Raw genomic sequence first — 18,168 nt, 5'->3', positions numbered from 1 at the left:
GATTAATTCTAAATAACCTAAATTTACAACTAAAGATGTTAAAAAAATATACATTCATTTAAAATGTCATTTTTTGGACTTTTAAAGACTTAAACTCATCGATTACTGAGTCATGCGTAAAAGTTTCAGTTATTTTATTTTTCTATATAAATCGCCACATTATCAATAACAAATTCATATTGATTAATGACTGAATCAATATATAGTATAACAAAAATTCAGAATATATCATTAACGTCTATAACTGCACCCAACATAGAGTAACGATACTGCAATATTAAATTATTAATTGAAGAAACAAGAATATTACATCAGGAAAGTATTTGTGAAAATAATTTACAAACACTATATGAATATTCATGAGTGATAAGGAGATTCATTTAACAAAAATTTTGGTAATAAAAATACATTCAAAAACACACTATATGACTTTGTATTACAACTTAAATAGAATAATGGAATTATTTGTAAATCATATGTGTTGTACAAATTGATAAATTTGGTTTTAATTTATCAATTTACCAAAAACAATATTATTTTTTTTTTTAAATTCAGGGGGTATTTTCTGTTTTTTTGTTATTAAATAAGAACAATTTTTTGTTGTTCTTAACCAAGGGAAATGAAGAGAGAAGTAAATATGTGGGAGAAAATAAGAATAAGAATGATATTTACCATTGTGGAAAAAAGTAGATGTTGTTCTTATTTCATTAAAAGTTGTAATAAATTATAAAATAATATATGAGACCTAAATAAGAATGAAATTATTGTTACTTGCACTCTTGCCACCCCATGCCGCCACAAACCCACAAGTAATGGCATAATCATAAGCAAGCCATTATAGACAACCACAAGTCAAGTACGTTTGCAAATTTGGTTGTGTGGGAAAAATGGGAAGAGAAGGTTTGAGTTTATTGAATACACTCATCAGATGACTTTAAGTCATTACAAACAATGTAAAAATGTTAACAGTGAATATGCACATTTATTAAACTATTGGATTAGAATTACACTTTTAAATACGAATCATTTTCACAATATATGTTCTCCTTTTTGTGCCATGTATACTTTTTTAAATGCATTTCCAATTATGTTGTTTCTTTTTCCCCCCAATTAATTCTTTGGATTTTAAGTCAAACATTTGATTACTATAACTACAATAATTACATTAATTTCTCCCCATAATTGCCAAAACCACCAAATCTGCTTAATTTTTCCATATTGTTGCACATTTCAAACCTTCATGATAGTTAGGACATGGGATGTAATAAAGATAAGTCTTAGGACATAATCATAAAAACATATGAAAACCCAAATTGACAATTTCAACACTATTCATAAGCGGGTGATTTATTCCATCATATATATAGTACCAAACTATTCCACTAAATTTAGTCTCTTTATGCATTGGACATATTGAGAAATGTTGAGATCACCCAAATATTAAGAAAACTTTGCTTATTTTGGACATTTTGAGATCACCCAAATACACCATTCATCCTTTCACCCACAAAAACTAAACACTTCAGAACATATGCAATGATTGTGACAAGAGTCCTAGGCTCCTGGGCAGGTGAAGGTGCTATTCCAAAGTCTGAGACACTGTAAAAGAATTAATTCAATAGCAAAGTAAAATAAGTATATAATGTTTGAAGAAGAAAATTATTTAACTACTTGAATAGTATGTTTCTGCAATAAATACTATTTTTCCTTGTCTAAGTTACTACCTAGCAAGATTTGATACAATGCACATTCAAAATTAGACTTATGATGATAGTTGGAATTTGGATTGCAATGGTTACGGTTTCTTGGTCAAGTGAATGATATATGAATTGTAAATTTACCTAAATGGTGGCATTCCTGTAATGGAATCAAGAAATGTTGATTGCACATAATTTGCTCCAAACACAGCACTCACTACAAACGAAGCTGTTGCGACAGATGAGTTCGCACCTGCAGACGCCATGGTAAAAGTTCAAAGATAAAATTGGATTATCTTTTGTTTTGGGAAGGGGGCGGTACCCTTTGAAAGAAACTAACTCTGAGTAACTTCTGTTCAATTTAGTCCATCGGGTCCAATTTAGATTCGCGGCAGACATGATGATTGGAGTGTATTAGTGTATAGTAGCTGTGCAGACATAAGATTTACCTTTAAACAAAGAAATGACGAATAGAGCCAACAACACAGTTAGGCATTTGGGCAGAATGGAGTCAGTTAAACATGGTTCCAGTACAAGCAGAGGTCCAACAAGGAAAACCGATAACATAACGTTTACTTGAAAAATGATCATGGAGGTGAGAATCTTCGAGTAATGCCTCTCCACAAGCTGAATCAACATATAAAACATTGGTTTTATACAATTCACTTTACTGAACTGGTATTAATTAATCAGCAATCATTAAAAACATATCAAGCATTGGCAGGTTTATGATTGATTGCTACTTCCCTATTTTTGCCAAAAAAACATAAGAAATAGCTTGCGAAGTAATGAAAATATATTGAACTTGTTTTCTTTTTTTATGTTGTTGCTATGTTATAGGATCTATTTATTGACAAACCTAGATGTTACCTGTGTTTGGAACATACAGAAGGGAAGGGAGAGCAAAACAGGTCCCAAAAATCCCATTAGAATGTCACCAGCTCCAGGATTAGATGATGAATTTGTAACATAATGCCCTGCCAGAATCGAAAGAAGAATCGGTAACACAGCTAGGTCATTACATAGTATTCGTTCATAATTTTTCAACATGCTTGGCGAAATAAAAGGAAATCCATTTAGCATAGAATTATTCATTACTATAATGTCAGGCTGTAAATCAAACCAAATAAAGTAAGCTTATGCTTAGCTCAACAATACCTTGACATAGTGTTGTGTTTTTGACTAACTCATCCTCCAAGCAAAAGGTTTAACATATCAGATTTGCACAGTTCATTACTCAATACTTAATTAGGAATGGAAGCAACCATAAATGCTTATGGTAAATCCTAATGTATCTTCAATTGAAGTTTATAAGTACCAATTTTGAACTGATTTTTTTTCCTTATTGAAGTTGGCTACCTAAGAAAGAAAACCTTATATGATATGCAAATTAAATAGTTGAATCTTAACTGTACCTAGAACAGAATCAAGCCCTGACTTGGTAAAACACCCAAAAGCATATGCTGTTAGAATTGTAGATGCTGCACAGAAAATTACTGGATTGAACACCTTCTTCACCTTTGATGGCAATCTGAAACAAAAATAAAGACAAAGGACAAACAATAGTGGATTAAAACTAAATGATAATAAGTTGTTTCATGAGACTGTTACCTTTTTTCCTCATATAAATCTCTAAACAAACAAAGACAAAGAAATTATCCCCAGAACCAACCAATGCAGTAGTGTAAGAGGGATGCTTACCTAGAACCAACAATGTGGCCTAACACCGAGGATGCAAGCAAGAATGGAATGCACGTCCTGGCCTTCGTCCCGAGTGCTGTTGGGTAAAATAACGAAGCGACAAATGATACATGGAAAATCCCAGTCCAAGCCCACACTCCAATGGAAGAAAAGGTCGAGGACTTTCCCATAGGCTCGCCATAAATTGTCGATAGGCTTTGCTCAGGCTGAGCAGAATCTGGAGAAGGATTTTCCATATCTTCACTTTCTTCGAAGCCTGTCTTCAAATTTTCAGTTACAAGGATAGCTATATAGCCAATAACAGGAAGTGAAGCCACAAGTCCTAGCCCTGCAAAACATTAACAAGTCCAACCATCAAATTGTAACAAACATTTAATTACAATAACATATGCACATAATCATAACAATGAGAAGAAGAAAAACAGTTTTGTTAGTTTATTAAGGGCAAGGTGAGTCATATTCCATTACAAGGCATGGCAAACCTCTAACCTCAAAGAACATTTACACAGATCATCTACTAATTGAGAATTCTTAGATTTAATGCAAGTCATTCAATTATCAGAAACATGTTAAATTGTTTGAAACAGTATCCATGATGATAATAACAATATAATTATATTTAATGATGTCTTAACCAGTAATCTATAAGCTACTAATGAATCAACACATTCCAATATTAATTAACATCTCATTGGTGAATGCACTAAACTCAAACAGCATAATTTGCAGCTTCTTCCATCAACATGAAAAACACAGTTTAATGGAAGAAACCAGAATAATAATAATAAAACAAAAGTCAACAATAAGCAAGACACTAATGTACCTAGAGCAAGGTAAACATTGATGCCAGAAGAAGATGGAATGTCCTTCAATGAAAGGGGAAGTATAACCAAATAAGGAGCATAGAACAATGGTAGCCATTTGTGAATGAAAAAGACTCCTGGTTCAAAGAGAGAAGCGAAAAGAGAAGCTGAAGATGGAGAAGCCCAATAAAGAGTGATCAAAAGGATAAGGATAAATATCATCCCCATCAAATCACCAAATAACTCAACTTCAACAAATGCAAAGACTTTCTTCAAAAACCCATCAATGAAGAAGATGAGTCCCAAGGAGAAAAGACAATTCAGAGTTTTAAGAACACAAGGGAAAACAGAAGAATGCATGGTTGAGGTGAGAATGGGTGGGACCCCAGATTCTAGATCATGGAGTTTTGTGTAAAGCTGAGAACTTTGGTCGTTTTGTTGGGAAGCCATGTGAAAGAAGGTGGTGTTGAAATTGAGAAGAGATTTGGATAATGGGAATCATAGTTGAAAAGGTTGTTTAAAAAGAGGGAGAGAGTGTGGGTTACAGAACAGAAAATAAGGAGCTATTGGCGAGTGTAGTAAAGGTGTCACCATAGAAAGCAAGGGTGGTTAAGGTTATTTGTCACAGTACATTTCTGTCAGATGTTGGGGACCCACAATGAATCTTGGTGGACTAGAAAAAATGGATGGGGACAGCTTGTCTATTGTCTCAATTCATGTCCCAAGCCAATCATATATTAGGATGTGTATAAAATAAAAAAATTTAAAAGCAAAAAGTAATAAAATGAAGCATTCTAATTAGTTTGGAACATGGAATGAGACACATTTTGAGACAAATGATCTCCATCATAAAAAAACTAGAACTTTCACCATCTGACATGTTTCCCTTATCTCAATGCACCTGAAAGATTTATAGGGAAGACCTGTCTCATGACTATGTCTTTGTTCCTGTCCCATCTAACCAGAAGTCATTTGTATTTTCTTTTTAAAAGGGTAAAAACATATTTATACCACTTAATAATAAAAGGAAAACATAAAATAATTAGTTTGAATTATTTTATATTTTCATATTTAATCTTTTATAATTTTTTTATAATTTTTTATTTCATGTTTATTTATACTAATATTAATAAACATAAAAAAATTACATATGAAATATTTTATGTTTTCCTATTTTATCTTTTATAACTTCTAATTTCATGTTTATTTTATCTACATTAACACTAATAAACATAAAAGAATTACCTATTGAATATTTTGTGTTTCCCTATTTTATCTTTATAAAAGAATTACCCATTATGTCAACACGAAAGTAAACTATAAATAATACAGTAACAATGTATAAAATATTAAGAAAAAGATGTACATCCAAACAGTAAAAGAGTTTTTTGCAGTGTTACTTTAGCATTCGCCATTAATCTCCATTCTTAACCATCATTAACTCTTCAAAAAATTAAAATTTTAAATGATGAATATGCACCGACTATATATAATTTTCTATACTCTCAAAAAATAGATATTACACTCTAAAATATTTACTCATGTATACACATTTTTTCTTTTTTTGTGTGTGTATAAAATAATAAGATTAGCTAGTAGTTGGGTTGATTTGAACCCCAAATCTGACTCTTCTGGATTGAAAAATAAGCATTAGTTTCGTTTTTATTAGGTTTACTGGATCCGACTTTGACTTTCTTTAATTCCTATACACAGATAGTTTCATAAAATCATGATATATATATATATATGTGTGAGAGGTGAGCTCGAGTTTGGGATGACTATCACTTATAACAAATTCAAATTGGGTTAAGAAATAAACATGAATCAGAATCTCCCAAAATGGGTTCAACCACTAAATTAGATTCATGTATTTATGGCCACCCTAAGTATTATTAGGTTGTGTTACCATTGCTAGGAAATCATCACCTTGGTTGGAGTGACACTAAAAAACAATACTTTCTAGCATATTTTTTAACAATTATTTTATAGTTATTAATGGAAAGGAAATTATTAAATAATAAATGGGTAAAAATGTCGAGTAGGTTTGCTTTCACCCAATCTATTTTTAATATTATTAAATATATCTCCTCACATTTTAAGTAATGAACTAATTCATTTTAAAACATGTGTCTCCCTCCCAACAAATGTCGCTATCAGAAATTGAAGTCATTAGTCATCTTGGAAACAATACTCGAATATCGTATTTTAGCATTTATATGTTATTGATAAGAAATATTTTACTGATCATCAATTATTATAATATATATATTATAATATTGTGAGAAAGAATACAAGATGATCATTTTTAGTTTTTAAATATTATGTTTAGTTGATGAGAAGATTTGGGGAGTCATAAGGTGATCAAGTGGTAAGAGTGAAAAGTTTAAAAGTCGAGTGGATTTATACGATAGAAATAACATTATTTTTGAATAAGATGTTATCTTTAATATTATTTCATGAATTAGCACATGAAATTAAAGAGAGAGGGTAAAATCGTCTTCACAACATGTAACTGTTCCTTTGTTCTTTTGTTCTTCCCTCCCCAATTTCTACTTCATGAAACACCTCTCCATTTTCTCCACATATTCTCCCCTGTCTCCCTTATCTCTTTCTTTTTTATACAAACAAACGAAATGATAATGCCGTGTTATAAGATTAGAACTTACGTGTAAATTTATGCAAATTACCTCTGTCTTTTTTTTGGATTGTTGGTTAGTAGTGATTATTATGAGTTAGTATGAAGAGCAAAGTGGAACGAAAAATAAAATAAAAATATAAAATGCAATGACACTTATATCATTTTTATTTATAGTGTGACGATATTTTTATTCTTAAAATTAAAAGGAAAATGAATATTTCTCTAGTATGGAAGATGGTTTTATTCTAATGATTATTAGCTAAAATTCTAAGATTTAAACTGTAAACTTTACTTTTAAGATGACATAAGACATCTGAGAAATAAATTTGAGGATCTAAAAATGTATAAATCATCTGATGGATATAGTTCTTACTTTCAATGAAGTGTTAGCAGCAGCTAACGGAAATATGTACCATATCATATGCCATATATGACTATATATCCAATACATAAATTGGGTAAAAGTTAATTGAAATGTAAAAGAAAATGTGCCTCCAATAGCCCAATGATTGAAGATCATGCTATATGCAGACAAATGTTATAGGAAAATGTAATCATGCTTCCTAAAATGTTATCTTTTGTATTAGGCATGCAAGGCCTTTAAAATATGGTAACTACCGAGAGTATTTCTTACCTTTTTTGAGCAATGACTAATCCATTTTGGAGTGTGGGTTGCCCCTCCCAACAAATGTCGCTCATAGGAATCGAACATTGACCTTTTGGTAATTCTGGGGATCTAGCGGGCCTAGGATTTGCTTATTGTATATTATGCTGATGGATTTTTTTTACTACAAGCTCCATCAAAATCCATAATTTCTTAGTATTATTTTTACTACACAGTTTATGCCATTCTAACTGAGAAACTAGTTGAATTAATCAATCCATGAATCCAACAAGCAATTCACTTGTTCAACTGAGTTACATATGCATTATACCTATGCATTTGAATATAAAAGCTTTTGCAGTTACACAATAAGTAAATGAAGTGCTTAATATGCTTAGCAAAAATAGTGCATGAAATTTCTATATATACAGACAAATCTATCTCAGAATAGTGGTGAATGGTGATATATTGCCAACTACGCCACAAATAAAGAAAGCTTTTTGGGATTGGTTATACTGCATTTATGTAGTTCAGAAAACAACTTACCTAAACATCACAAACATCTCAGAAACCAACTTACCTGAACTTTCTTGTGTAACAAGAAATACGAAAAACCATACATGCAAAACATCGCATTCTAGTGGGATGTTATTGGAACATGGGTGATGATGTTAGTTAGAGCTCAAATTGTATTCTTTTTTGTACTACTAAGGGTATTCTCTCATCTTTTGAATAAGAAATTAACCTCTTTTCAGTATTATAATTGTCCCTGCCAAACAAGTGTCGCTTCCAGCTCCAGGAGTCAAACCCTCGCCTGATCCAGTCGAGCCTTAAACCATGGAATTGTATGTTTACATTATTTATTAAATTAACTTGCTTAAAGAAAAATGTGAGCATGCATGGAAGAGTGTTAATTACCGCAATCTATTGGTTGTTTATTGTGATATCTATATGAAAGTAATTTTATTTCCTTCATTCTTGTTATTTTGGCATTTTATGGATGTAAAATATCACACTCTATTTAATAAGCACGTTAATATTTTAGGAACTAATTTGCCTCTTTACTAGTAACATTAAATTATGGGAGGAGGAGTTTCAAGTTAAAAATAATTATAGGCATTGAATCATAATATCTCATGTCCAAATTTAACCACAAATTATTAGTTGAATGATTTCCTTTCCTGTGCATTGAATTACTTGCACAATAGCAACACTCAAGGGTAACCCAATTTTTTGGTACTACCAAGGATATATTCTCACCTTCTAGGATAAGGAACTAGTCTTTTTTGGGTTTGTGGTTGTCATTCTCAACAAATGTACAAATGTCGCTATCAGGAATTGAACCCTCGACCTTGAGGTAAGGATCCCTCAACAAGGGTAACCCAATTAATTAGAAGAAATTAATATGGCTAATATATAAGAAAACAAACAAAATAAAAAAACATGATATCTTTCTAGCAGCTATAATTAAATTCTGCCTACTTTTGCCACCTGATATTTAAAGGAAACCATCACACTTACATTTAAGAGAATAATAATTTACATTTTGCAATGGTTAAAATGTCAAAGCACATCTAAGTTTATATTTCACTTAAATTTTATGTAAAGGGTGTTAAAGCAACTAGGTAATTGTTATGCACTAGTTCTAAGGTTCAAGTTGATACTGATAGCCATAATGAGGAACATGGTGGAAAAAACCTGGGTAGTCATCATGGGGTGGAGAGGGTGGTGGAGAAGGTAGATGATGATGATAATGGGATGAGGATGGAGAAGTAGTGTCATTTGATGAAGGACTAGTTACTTGAGTTTGTTGTTTATCTACTCTCACTTCAATTAACTCATGCTCCTCTATCTCAAATGACTGAAAGATTGGATGCAAGTAAGCATCTGCTAGATATGCCTTTATGTTCAACTCAGGTTCTGTGGTTTTCTCCAACAAATCCTTTGCCATTGCTTCCTGAATCCATTAACAGAAGACATCAGTTTCAGACGACAACCAAGTCTTAGTGTCAGTAGGTGGAGTCGGCTACAAAAATAACAACATTTTTGCTATCACATAGTATGTAGCCTAGCCACCTCCAAAGAATTCTATAGTGCAAACTTCAAAGGTTGGTAACCTTTCCCAGTTGACAATTTCTAATGGGAAAAAAATGATAGTTGGATATCCCTGTGAGAGTTGAAAAATAATGGTTGCACATTCCTATGACATTACTGTTAGTAATATTGACCTATTGTTGAGTGATTGTCATACCTCAAGCGGGTACTGCCTAAATGCTGGCTCGAAACGACTCTGACAGTATTTGTGAAATGCGTATGTCAGTATTGGTAAGATGACAAGCAAAGGTGTAGATTTAGCCGCCTCTTTAGTGCTAAGTAGGCCCAACAAAAGAAGCTGGGATATTATCAAGCTCGCTATAATGCGGCCATGAACATGTGGCCAGAATGCAGCAGCACTTTCATACTGTTGATTGTAGACATTGATTATCTGCATAAATAAACATCATACACATATATATTTAAGTGATATAGTAAATGACACCATCCTCTATCATTGCATTTGTAGGTAAAGATGTTATAAGCTCATGAACCTTCATACAAATTATCATACTAGAAGAGACACTGACCTGATGACGGTAAACCAAATATGCGAAGGCAAAGAAGATCAGTATGAAAGGAAGCAAAACAGGAGACACCACAGCATACACAATTCCAAGAAGGAAGTATAGTTGAAGACTTGGAATAGTTTCCTTATAGTCTACACTCCCCGGGTCCATGGCCTTTTCTCTATCTCTCTCAGTTTTAACTATGAACATGTTCTTGAGATGATATATAATCATTTCCTTTAATCTCAGGATCTCACTAGCAATTCCAGCCCATCCATCAACCATTATGTATGTCATAAAAAATGTAGCCTTCATCGGAATGGAAACTCCAATTGTTCTAGGAATCCTATAATAAAAATTAAATTCATGAAGATTAGTCACATTGAGATAATAAGTATGAGTTAATTATTAAAGAGATAAGTAAACCCCTAAGGCAATGAAACAATTACCAAATATGGTGTAAAAATCGATGGTTATGTTACAACAGATTATGGTATTTAATGTCATAAATATAAACAAAATGCTCCAGTAGTTGTACAAAAGTTTTACTGCACAAAGTGACTATAAAATTAGTCTTTTTAATACACTAGCACAAAGTTCAAAGTACATATCAAAGTGAAAATTGAAACAAAATATGTTTTCTGCATGGGTCTTAGACTTCAATTAAACAAAATATATGTTTTCTGGATTTAAAATCTCTACAGGAAGCATCTTAAAAAAGTTCAACCATGCCTAATTGCATATTGGAAAGTTACCAAATCTAGTACAAACATTTTTATGAACATGGAGAATCAGATATAGTCTAGTAAAAATTGTATAGAAGGTATACTCTGTAGGTGATTGGTGAAGGAAAGCATGCAGCTGCTCAAATGCAGTTCCAGTCACTATGCTTCCCAAGAAAACATTCACCAGCATAAAATAATAATATTTTGCTGATGTCTTCCGGTCCAGCGTTGACAATGCAATATGTCCCTCGATTTTTGACATGATCATCAGAATTGAAGGAAGAACATACAAAAATAATTTGAGAGCCAAACCAGGAAGAAAACCTTGAAGAAAGGACTTGATGAATTGCCTGCAAAAGCCAAAAAAATCTGAGGTTTAGTATAAGATAATTGTAGGCCACTGATCACGATCTAGAGTCTAAAAGTAAGAAGTGGGTTATCACTTACAATTCTATTACTGGTCTAAGGAAAGGAACAACTTTTTCAAGACCCTCCAAATTTGCAAGGGATTGCACCAAAGCAATGGGAATCATGTAGAAGAATACTAAAGCAAACACTAATGATGATATTATCAGTTTTCGAATGCTCAAAGAAACAAAAGGTATGGCCAGGTTCTGCCAATAAACATCACGCGGCTCTGGAGCCCAATCAGTCAACCACAGCGTTGGATTTTTGCTTTGTTGGGTTTGAGCACAAACTGATGCTCCCCAACGTGAATTGAATGAAAGAAAAGCGACGGGCAAAATACATTTGGGATCTTTTATGATTTTCTGCCGCTCCAATATCATCTGCATGTGATGTGAAGTATAGCTATGTCAAAGCACCTCAACAGAAATAAGAGAAATGCAACTCACACATATATATTTAAGTGATATAGTAAATGACACCATCCTCTATCATTGCATTTGTAGGTAAAGATGTTATAAGCTCATGAACCTTCATACAAATTATCATACTAGAAGAGACACTGACCTGATGACGGTAAACCAAATATGCGAAGGCAAAGAAGATCAGTATGAAAGGAAGCAAAACAGGAGACACCACAGCATACACAATTCCAAGAAGGAAGTATAGTTGAAGACTTGGAATAGTTTCCTTATAGTCTACACTCCCCGGGTCCATGGCCTTTTCTCTATCTCTCTCAGTTTTAACTATGAACATGTTCTTGAGATGATATATAATCATTTCCTTTAATCTCAGGATCTCACTAGCAATTCCAGCCCATCCATCAACCATTATGTATGTCATAAAAAATGTAGCCTTCATCGGAATGGAAACTCCAATTGTTCTAGGAATCCTATAATAAAAATTAAATTCATGAAGATTAGTCACATTGAGATAATAAGTATGAGTTAATTATTAAAGAGATAAGTAAACCCCTAAGGCAATGAAACAATTACCAAATATGGTGTAAAAATCGATGGTTATGTTACAACAGATTATGGTATTTAATGTCATAAATATAAACAAAATGCTCCAGTAGTTGTACAAAAGTTTTACTGCACAAAGTGACTATAAAATTAGTCTTTTTAATACACTAGCACAAAGTTCAAAGTACATATCAAAGTGAAAATTGAAACAAAATATGTTTTCTGCATGGGTCTTAGACTTCAATTAAACAAAATATATGTTTTCTGGATTTAAAATCTCTACAGGAAGCATCTTAAAAAAGTTCAACCATGCCTAATTGCATATTGGAAAGTTACCAAATCTAGTACAAACATTTTTATGAACATGGAGAATCAGATATAGTCTAGTAAAAATTGTATAGAAGGTATACTCTGTAGGTGATTGGTGAAGGAAAGCATGCAGCTGCTCAAATGCAGTTCCAGTCACTATGCTTCCCAAGAAAACATTCACCAGCATAAAATAATAATATTTTGCTGATGTCTTCCGGTCCAGCGTTGACAATGCAATATGTCCCTCGATTTTTGACATGATCATCAGAATTGAAGGAAGAACATACAAAAATAATTTGAGAGCCAAACCAGGAAGAAAACCTTGAAGAAAGGACTTGATGAATTGCCTGCAAAAGCCAAAAAAATCTGAGGTTTAGTATAAGATAATTGTAGGCCACTGATCACGATCTAGAGTCTAAAAGTAAGAAGTGGGTTATCACTTACAATTCTATTACTGGTCTAAGGAAAGGAACAACTTTTTCAAGACCCTCCAAATTTGCAAGGGATTGCACCAAAGCAATGGGAATCATGTAGAAGAATACTAAAGCAAACACTAATGATGATATTATCAGTTTTCGAATGCTCAAAGAAACAAAAGGTATGGCCAGGTTCTGCCAATAAACATCACGCGGCTCTGGAGCCCAATCAGTCAACCACAGCGTTGGATTTTTGCTTTGTTGGGTTTGAGCACAAACTGATGCTCCCCAACGTGAATTGAATGAAAGAAAAGCGACGGGCAAAATACATTTGGGATCTTTTATGATTTTCTGCCGCTCCAATATCATCTGCATGTGATGTGAAGTATAGCTATGTCAAAGCACCTCAACAGAAATAAGAGAAATGCAACTCGTAGAATACGGACATGTTACCTTACAAGTTTTAAGAACAAAAGAGGAATTAAATATGAAAAGTTAACATATTTCAGAAAAGAGAAACAGACATGACTTACCATCTTATCAAGTTCCGTAATAATGCGTCTATAATACTCAACAGCGTCAACTTTCCGGCCCCAAAGACCCCAAAATCCTAACTGAAAATGAGAAGAGAAAACAATATCCAATCAAGGGTCCCAACAGATTATTTTTAAGGCACTTAAGAAACTGCTTGAGTTCATAGCAATTGCGTACCTTGACAGTTGGCTTCTTGTCGGGATGCCGTTCAGACTTAAGCTGATAATAGTCCAGCCAATTTTGAAGTCCATTTCTTTTTCTCACTAATCTAGCAAATTTGTTTGCATTGTAGACAGCCTGAAAAATGAATGCTCAACAATATAACTATGATATAATGCAAATAAAGAGTATGCTGAATTAAAATACATTAACATTAGTACCAGTAGAAATATTAGACTTCGATTCAAACTATTCCTTGATTAATGTATCTTTAATAAATTTCCTGAATCAAGAATATAATAAAACTTATTACCTGGTGTCCAATATAGTGATTGGGATGGTTAGTTTGAAAGAAGTTATCCACAGAATCGGAAACTGAGTGCCCATGAGTATGATGGACATTCCTGACAACAACCTGCAACAAGAAAGTAAAGCCTGAAGATTCAAAAATATGACTCAAAGCATATTAGAGGGGGAAATCAGCATTAAAAGTAATATAAAACCATTACATCTTTGATGCAAGAGTTTAATATAGGTGTAAAACAAACATTTAAGCATCATTCTCACTACCATGCGTTATACCTTCAATGGAGTTCAAAGAACAATCCATTCAAGAACAAGAAAGAGGGTTCAAAGCTAGAAAGTATGAAACTGAAAACTGTTTCCTTGTGAAGAAGTAAAAAACCATAGCCAAACAATATTATCAGTATTCAGGTATGGAACTAGGGAAGTGCAGATTCATTTATGCTTTTCCAAATACTTTTCTCGCTAAAAACCATGATGCACTGTTTAATTATACAAGAATCATCAGAAACCATCATGGGTAGGAAACTGTGCGATAATACATTGAACCAGTAAAAATAAAAAATTACAAACATACAAAGGCAGTGGGATATACAATAAGTCGCATGCACATAAAGCCAGTTCTGAACTGGAAGTTCTAAGCTAAGGTTATTTCTGCTCCGAGATTTTACTATTATGTGCCAAGTTGGGGATGAAAGTAACTTTATTACAGAGTGACGTAAATGATGTCTAAGAACTTAAATGATTTCTAACGCATGAAAAATATACTGGTCCCAAGAACAATGCAAGCCTTACTGTAACACACAGATGCACACTAAAATATACTTCACATTGTAATTGAGAAAATGATAAGAAGCTCAAGAAAAAGTAACAATCTTAATTATATCCAGCTCACCGTGAATTGCTCCACACGCCTGCGTTGTGAGACAAAGAATTGCAATCTCATAGTTGATACATTATTGTATTCTTTGTAGAGCAGGAAACAAACCCATATGGTGACCAGGTACTCCAGTGCTATATGAACAAAAAACCTAAAATTTACAATTAAAGGTGTTAGACAACTAATATAAATAGTGACAAAAAACATGGTATCATGAAAATTTATTGCACGTCATAATAGACGTTGAAACTAAACATGAAAGGTTTGGATTAAATGTCCAAAATGAGAAAGGGAGAGAGATGAAGAGAAAAGTTGTAGTTATATATACTAGATCCAAGAATGGTTTGAGCTTTTTTTCTTAAAACATTTGCTCAAATGCCACGAGCCCATGACAATTACTTGCTAGATATTCCAAATAGTTATGCATAATTTTGTTACAACAGTGAATGATTAAATGGGAACTCATTAAAGAAATAAAATTAACATTATCAAGTTACATTTGTCTGAAGTCAGATTTGAAACTGTGATCATTGGTTTTCAGTATTAAAAGTTACTTGACAGATAAGATAAGTTGTAGGAAACAGTGGTTATCTCCCATGTTTTCTTTTTGGAGATTGAAGTAAAACCTTCCTTAGATGTATAATTGGACAGCATAAAAATTGGCAATCCTCTACACAACATGTTCTAATAGAACAGTTGAAATTCTTTTTTCAAAAATCATTAAGTCTCAGCCCTTTAATTTATTGTCATCCCATTTATCCTGAGACAAATATAAGATATGCTTCAGCTATATGTTCCTAACAACCTTCTAATTCATAAGTGACAAGAGAAGTTCATGCCAAGAGAATGAAGCACCATCGTGGATCTTAAATCGTACCTTATAGATTTAGGTGGAACATTTGATATTGATAGCTTATCAATATCACTCACCACCAATTCTTTTTTTAGGTTAAATAGTGTCCCACTCGATACATTGACCGGAATAAGAACGAGGAGTGCCACGACTGTCACTGGAACAAAAATCTTTAAGCTGTGTGATAATAGATAAAAAATTAGTCAGCTCCTAACATAGCAAAATAGAAGCCCGGTACAATCATGTCATGAGCAACTTCATACAATGGTATTAACATTTAAGGATCAAATGAAATATAGTAGACAGAGTTAAAATGCCACAGAAAAGGTTCACACAGAGAACTGACATGAGAAATTCTTAGATGCTCTTGACACCATTCAATGGTGAGGCTATTGACACAATTTGATGCTGAAAATAATAACATTGTCAATTGCCTACTCACACTCTTCATTAATTAAGGATAATTTTCTAAAAATAAAAAACTTGAAACAATGATAGATTGGTAGATGGTGCAAATATGGTCAACTTAGAGTGGGAAAAGGCAATGCCTGAATGCTGCTCCATATAAATCAGTTAGTTTTATGGAATATCACTAGTATATGTGTCACATCAGCATCACTGGCTTTAACAACATTTTTAATGTTATTATACTATATAAGATGGGATGGCATACATTGAATGTTCTAGATCAAGAAGTGGACAAGCACCTTAGAATCAGGGCTTGTCTGTTTAGGCTTTTAAAAAAGGACATTTTTAATTAAAAAACTACTTTTGACATTTGTATGCTTGTTTGATTAGGCTCTACTAAAGACATTTATCTGATAATATAAAAGCTGAAATTAGAAGCTGAATTTCCCAGCTTCTAACAAAATGTTTCTGCAAAAAAAAAAAAAAAACAGAATTGGGGAATCAATTTTATAGAATCATGATCAAAAGGGCCTTTAATGGAAAAGGAAGCTTGATGAAAAAGTAACAACGTGGATGACACCCCAAAGTGAAACTAACACGGAAGTGCTTAAAGAAAGTTGGCAAAAGTACAAAACCACACGGCATGACTCAAATCTCTCTGATAACTTAAAACATGAAACCCGGAATGCATAGTAGTTTGAGAATCAATTCTACTATACTAGAAATTATTACCGAACAATTTTCAGAATATGGTAGCTGCGTAACAATCCATTACATCAATCAATTGCACAACAAACAAGATCACAATTCACAGAAACAGAAGAAGAAGATAATTTTTTCTTCCTTATCTATTTAAGTATATTGAACAAATAAAATGAAAAGAAAAAATTGGAAAATTTCCAGACCCATTATGAGTTGTGTTGTTGAAAAATAGAAGGATGAACAACAATTGAGGCTACATATAGAAGTTTGAATAAAAACTGCAACTTTAAACCCATTATGAGTGTAAAAGTTGAATTGAGTCTATGATAAAAAACTAAAACAGAGCAACAAAAAAAATGGAAAAAACAAATCAGACCCATTATTCGTTTTGTTGAAAATAGCATAAGAAACAACAAGTGAGCCATACAGAGAGAGAAAAATGAATAAAGATTGAAACTTTAAGCGAATTGAAAAAGAAAGGAGCTAAAAAGAGAGTACCCAAGGGTATAGATTCTAAGAAAAGCAGCAGAGTCAAGACCAGCATGGTTAATAATCTCAGTCTCACTCATTCTAAGAGCTTGAGGCATCCAATTCAGGAATGTGAGGTAAGTTCTGAAATTAAGGTTCACAAATTTTCCCACAAAATTGCCAGTATTGCTCCTTGAGCTAGTTCTTCCTCCACTAATATACCACTTTGGAAAGTAAATTCTGTCATTGATTGGTTGGATTCTGAGAATAGCAAAAGCAAGCAAAAAAGCAAAAGCTGTGAGTATGTTGATGGTAGCTGAGACACCAATATCAGCCAAGGTTGCCATTGCAAGAGAGAGAAGAAGAAAATGAAGAATGGATAGAATAGAAGATGATGGATGAGTGAAGTCAAAGAATATAAGAACTTTTGAGGAACTCCAAATTAATTGTTTATTGCAGGGAAAGTGGGTTTTTTCTACTGTTGTTTAGACTTCAGAATTTAGTGAGATTAGTTTTAATGGATTTTTAATAAGTGTGAGTATGCTTATTTAGGAACTACACCATTCATGTCAAATTTGTGTGAATTAGTTGGATTGCACTCATGTTAGGGATGATAAAATTACTCACTTGTAGTAACAGCAACTATTAAGCAATCATAACTTACAACAATTGTTATAAGATTTTAATATGTATAGTCTATTTATACTTGTAATATATTATTTATTATTAATTTGTATTATTTTTATTTAAAAGTTAATAATAATTAGTATATAAATAGTGACCAACGATAGTGTAAAAAAAGTTATACCATCTATATATATGTCAAATCCTTCTTATAATACTTGTGAGAGTAGCATTATATTTATTAATTTATTTTTAATTATTTTTTAATAAATATTTTATTTATTTTAAATTAAATATTTTATAAATATATATTATTTTTCTATTAATATTATATATTTATTTATAAATATATATTTATTAATCTGTTCATA

The 18,168-nt window shown here is 32.4% G+C and overlaps 2 protein-coding genes across 2 annotated transcripts; both read right to left on the bottom strand.

The window, feature by feature from the left end:
• Positions 1,330-4,748, bottom strand: LOC109333155 (plastidal glycolate/glycerate translocator 1, chloroplastic-like). The gene is made up of 7 exons (XM_019568475.1): positions 4,222-4,748; positions 3,399-3,726; positions 3,113-3,228; positions 2,568-2,674; positions 2,147-2,324; positions 1,842-1,950; positions 1,330-1,599 (listed from the first exon to the last, which is right to left on the bottom strand). The coding sequence occupies exons 1-7, from the start codon at positions 4,649-4,651 to the stop codon at positions 1,476-1,478; spliced, it is 1,392 nt and encodes a 463-aa protein (XP_019424020.1). The 5' UTR covers positions 4,652-4,748; the 3' UTR covers positions 1,330-1,475.
• On the bottom strand, positions 8,834-17,655 carry LOC109333162 (CSC1-like protein At1g32090). Its single transcript, XM_019568484.1, has 11 exons — positions 17,204-17,655; positions 15,620-15,772; positions 14,758-14,893; positions 13,873-13,974; positions 13,578-13,697; positions 13,400-13,480; positions 12,895-13,235; positions 12,552-12,797; positions 11,744-12,068; positions 9,695-9,928; positions 8,834-9,400 (listed from the first exon to the last, which is right to left on the bottom strand). The coding sequence occupies exons 1-11, from the start codon at positions 17,518-17,520 to the stop codon at positions 9,089-9,091; spliced, it is 2,367 nt and encodes a 788-aa protein (XP_019424029.1). The 5' UTR covers positions 17,521-17,655; the 3' UTR covers positions 8,834-9,088.

The sequence above is a fragment of the Lupinus angustifolius genome, chromosome LG18 (assembly GCF_001865875.1).
Source record: "Lupinus angustifolius cultivar Tanjil chromosome LG18, LupAngTanjil_v1.0, whole genome shotgun sequence".
Classification (NCBI taxonomy): domain Eukaryota; kingdom Viridiplantae; phylum Streptophyta; class Magnoliopsida; order Fabales; family Fabaceae; genus Lupinus; species Lupinus angustifolius.
This window is presented reverse-complemented; position numbering and strand designations above follow the sequence as displayed.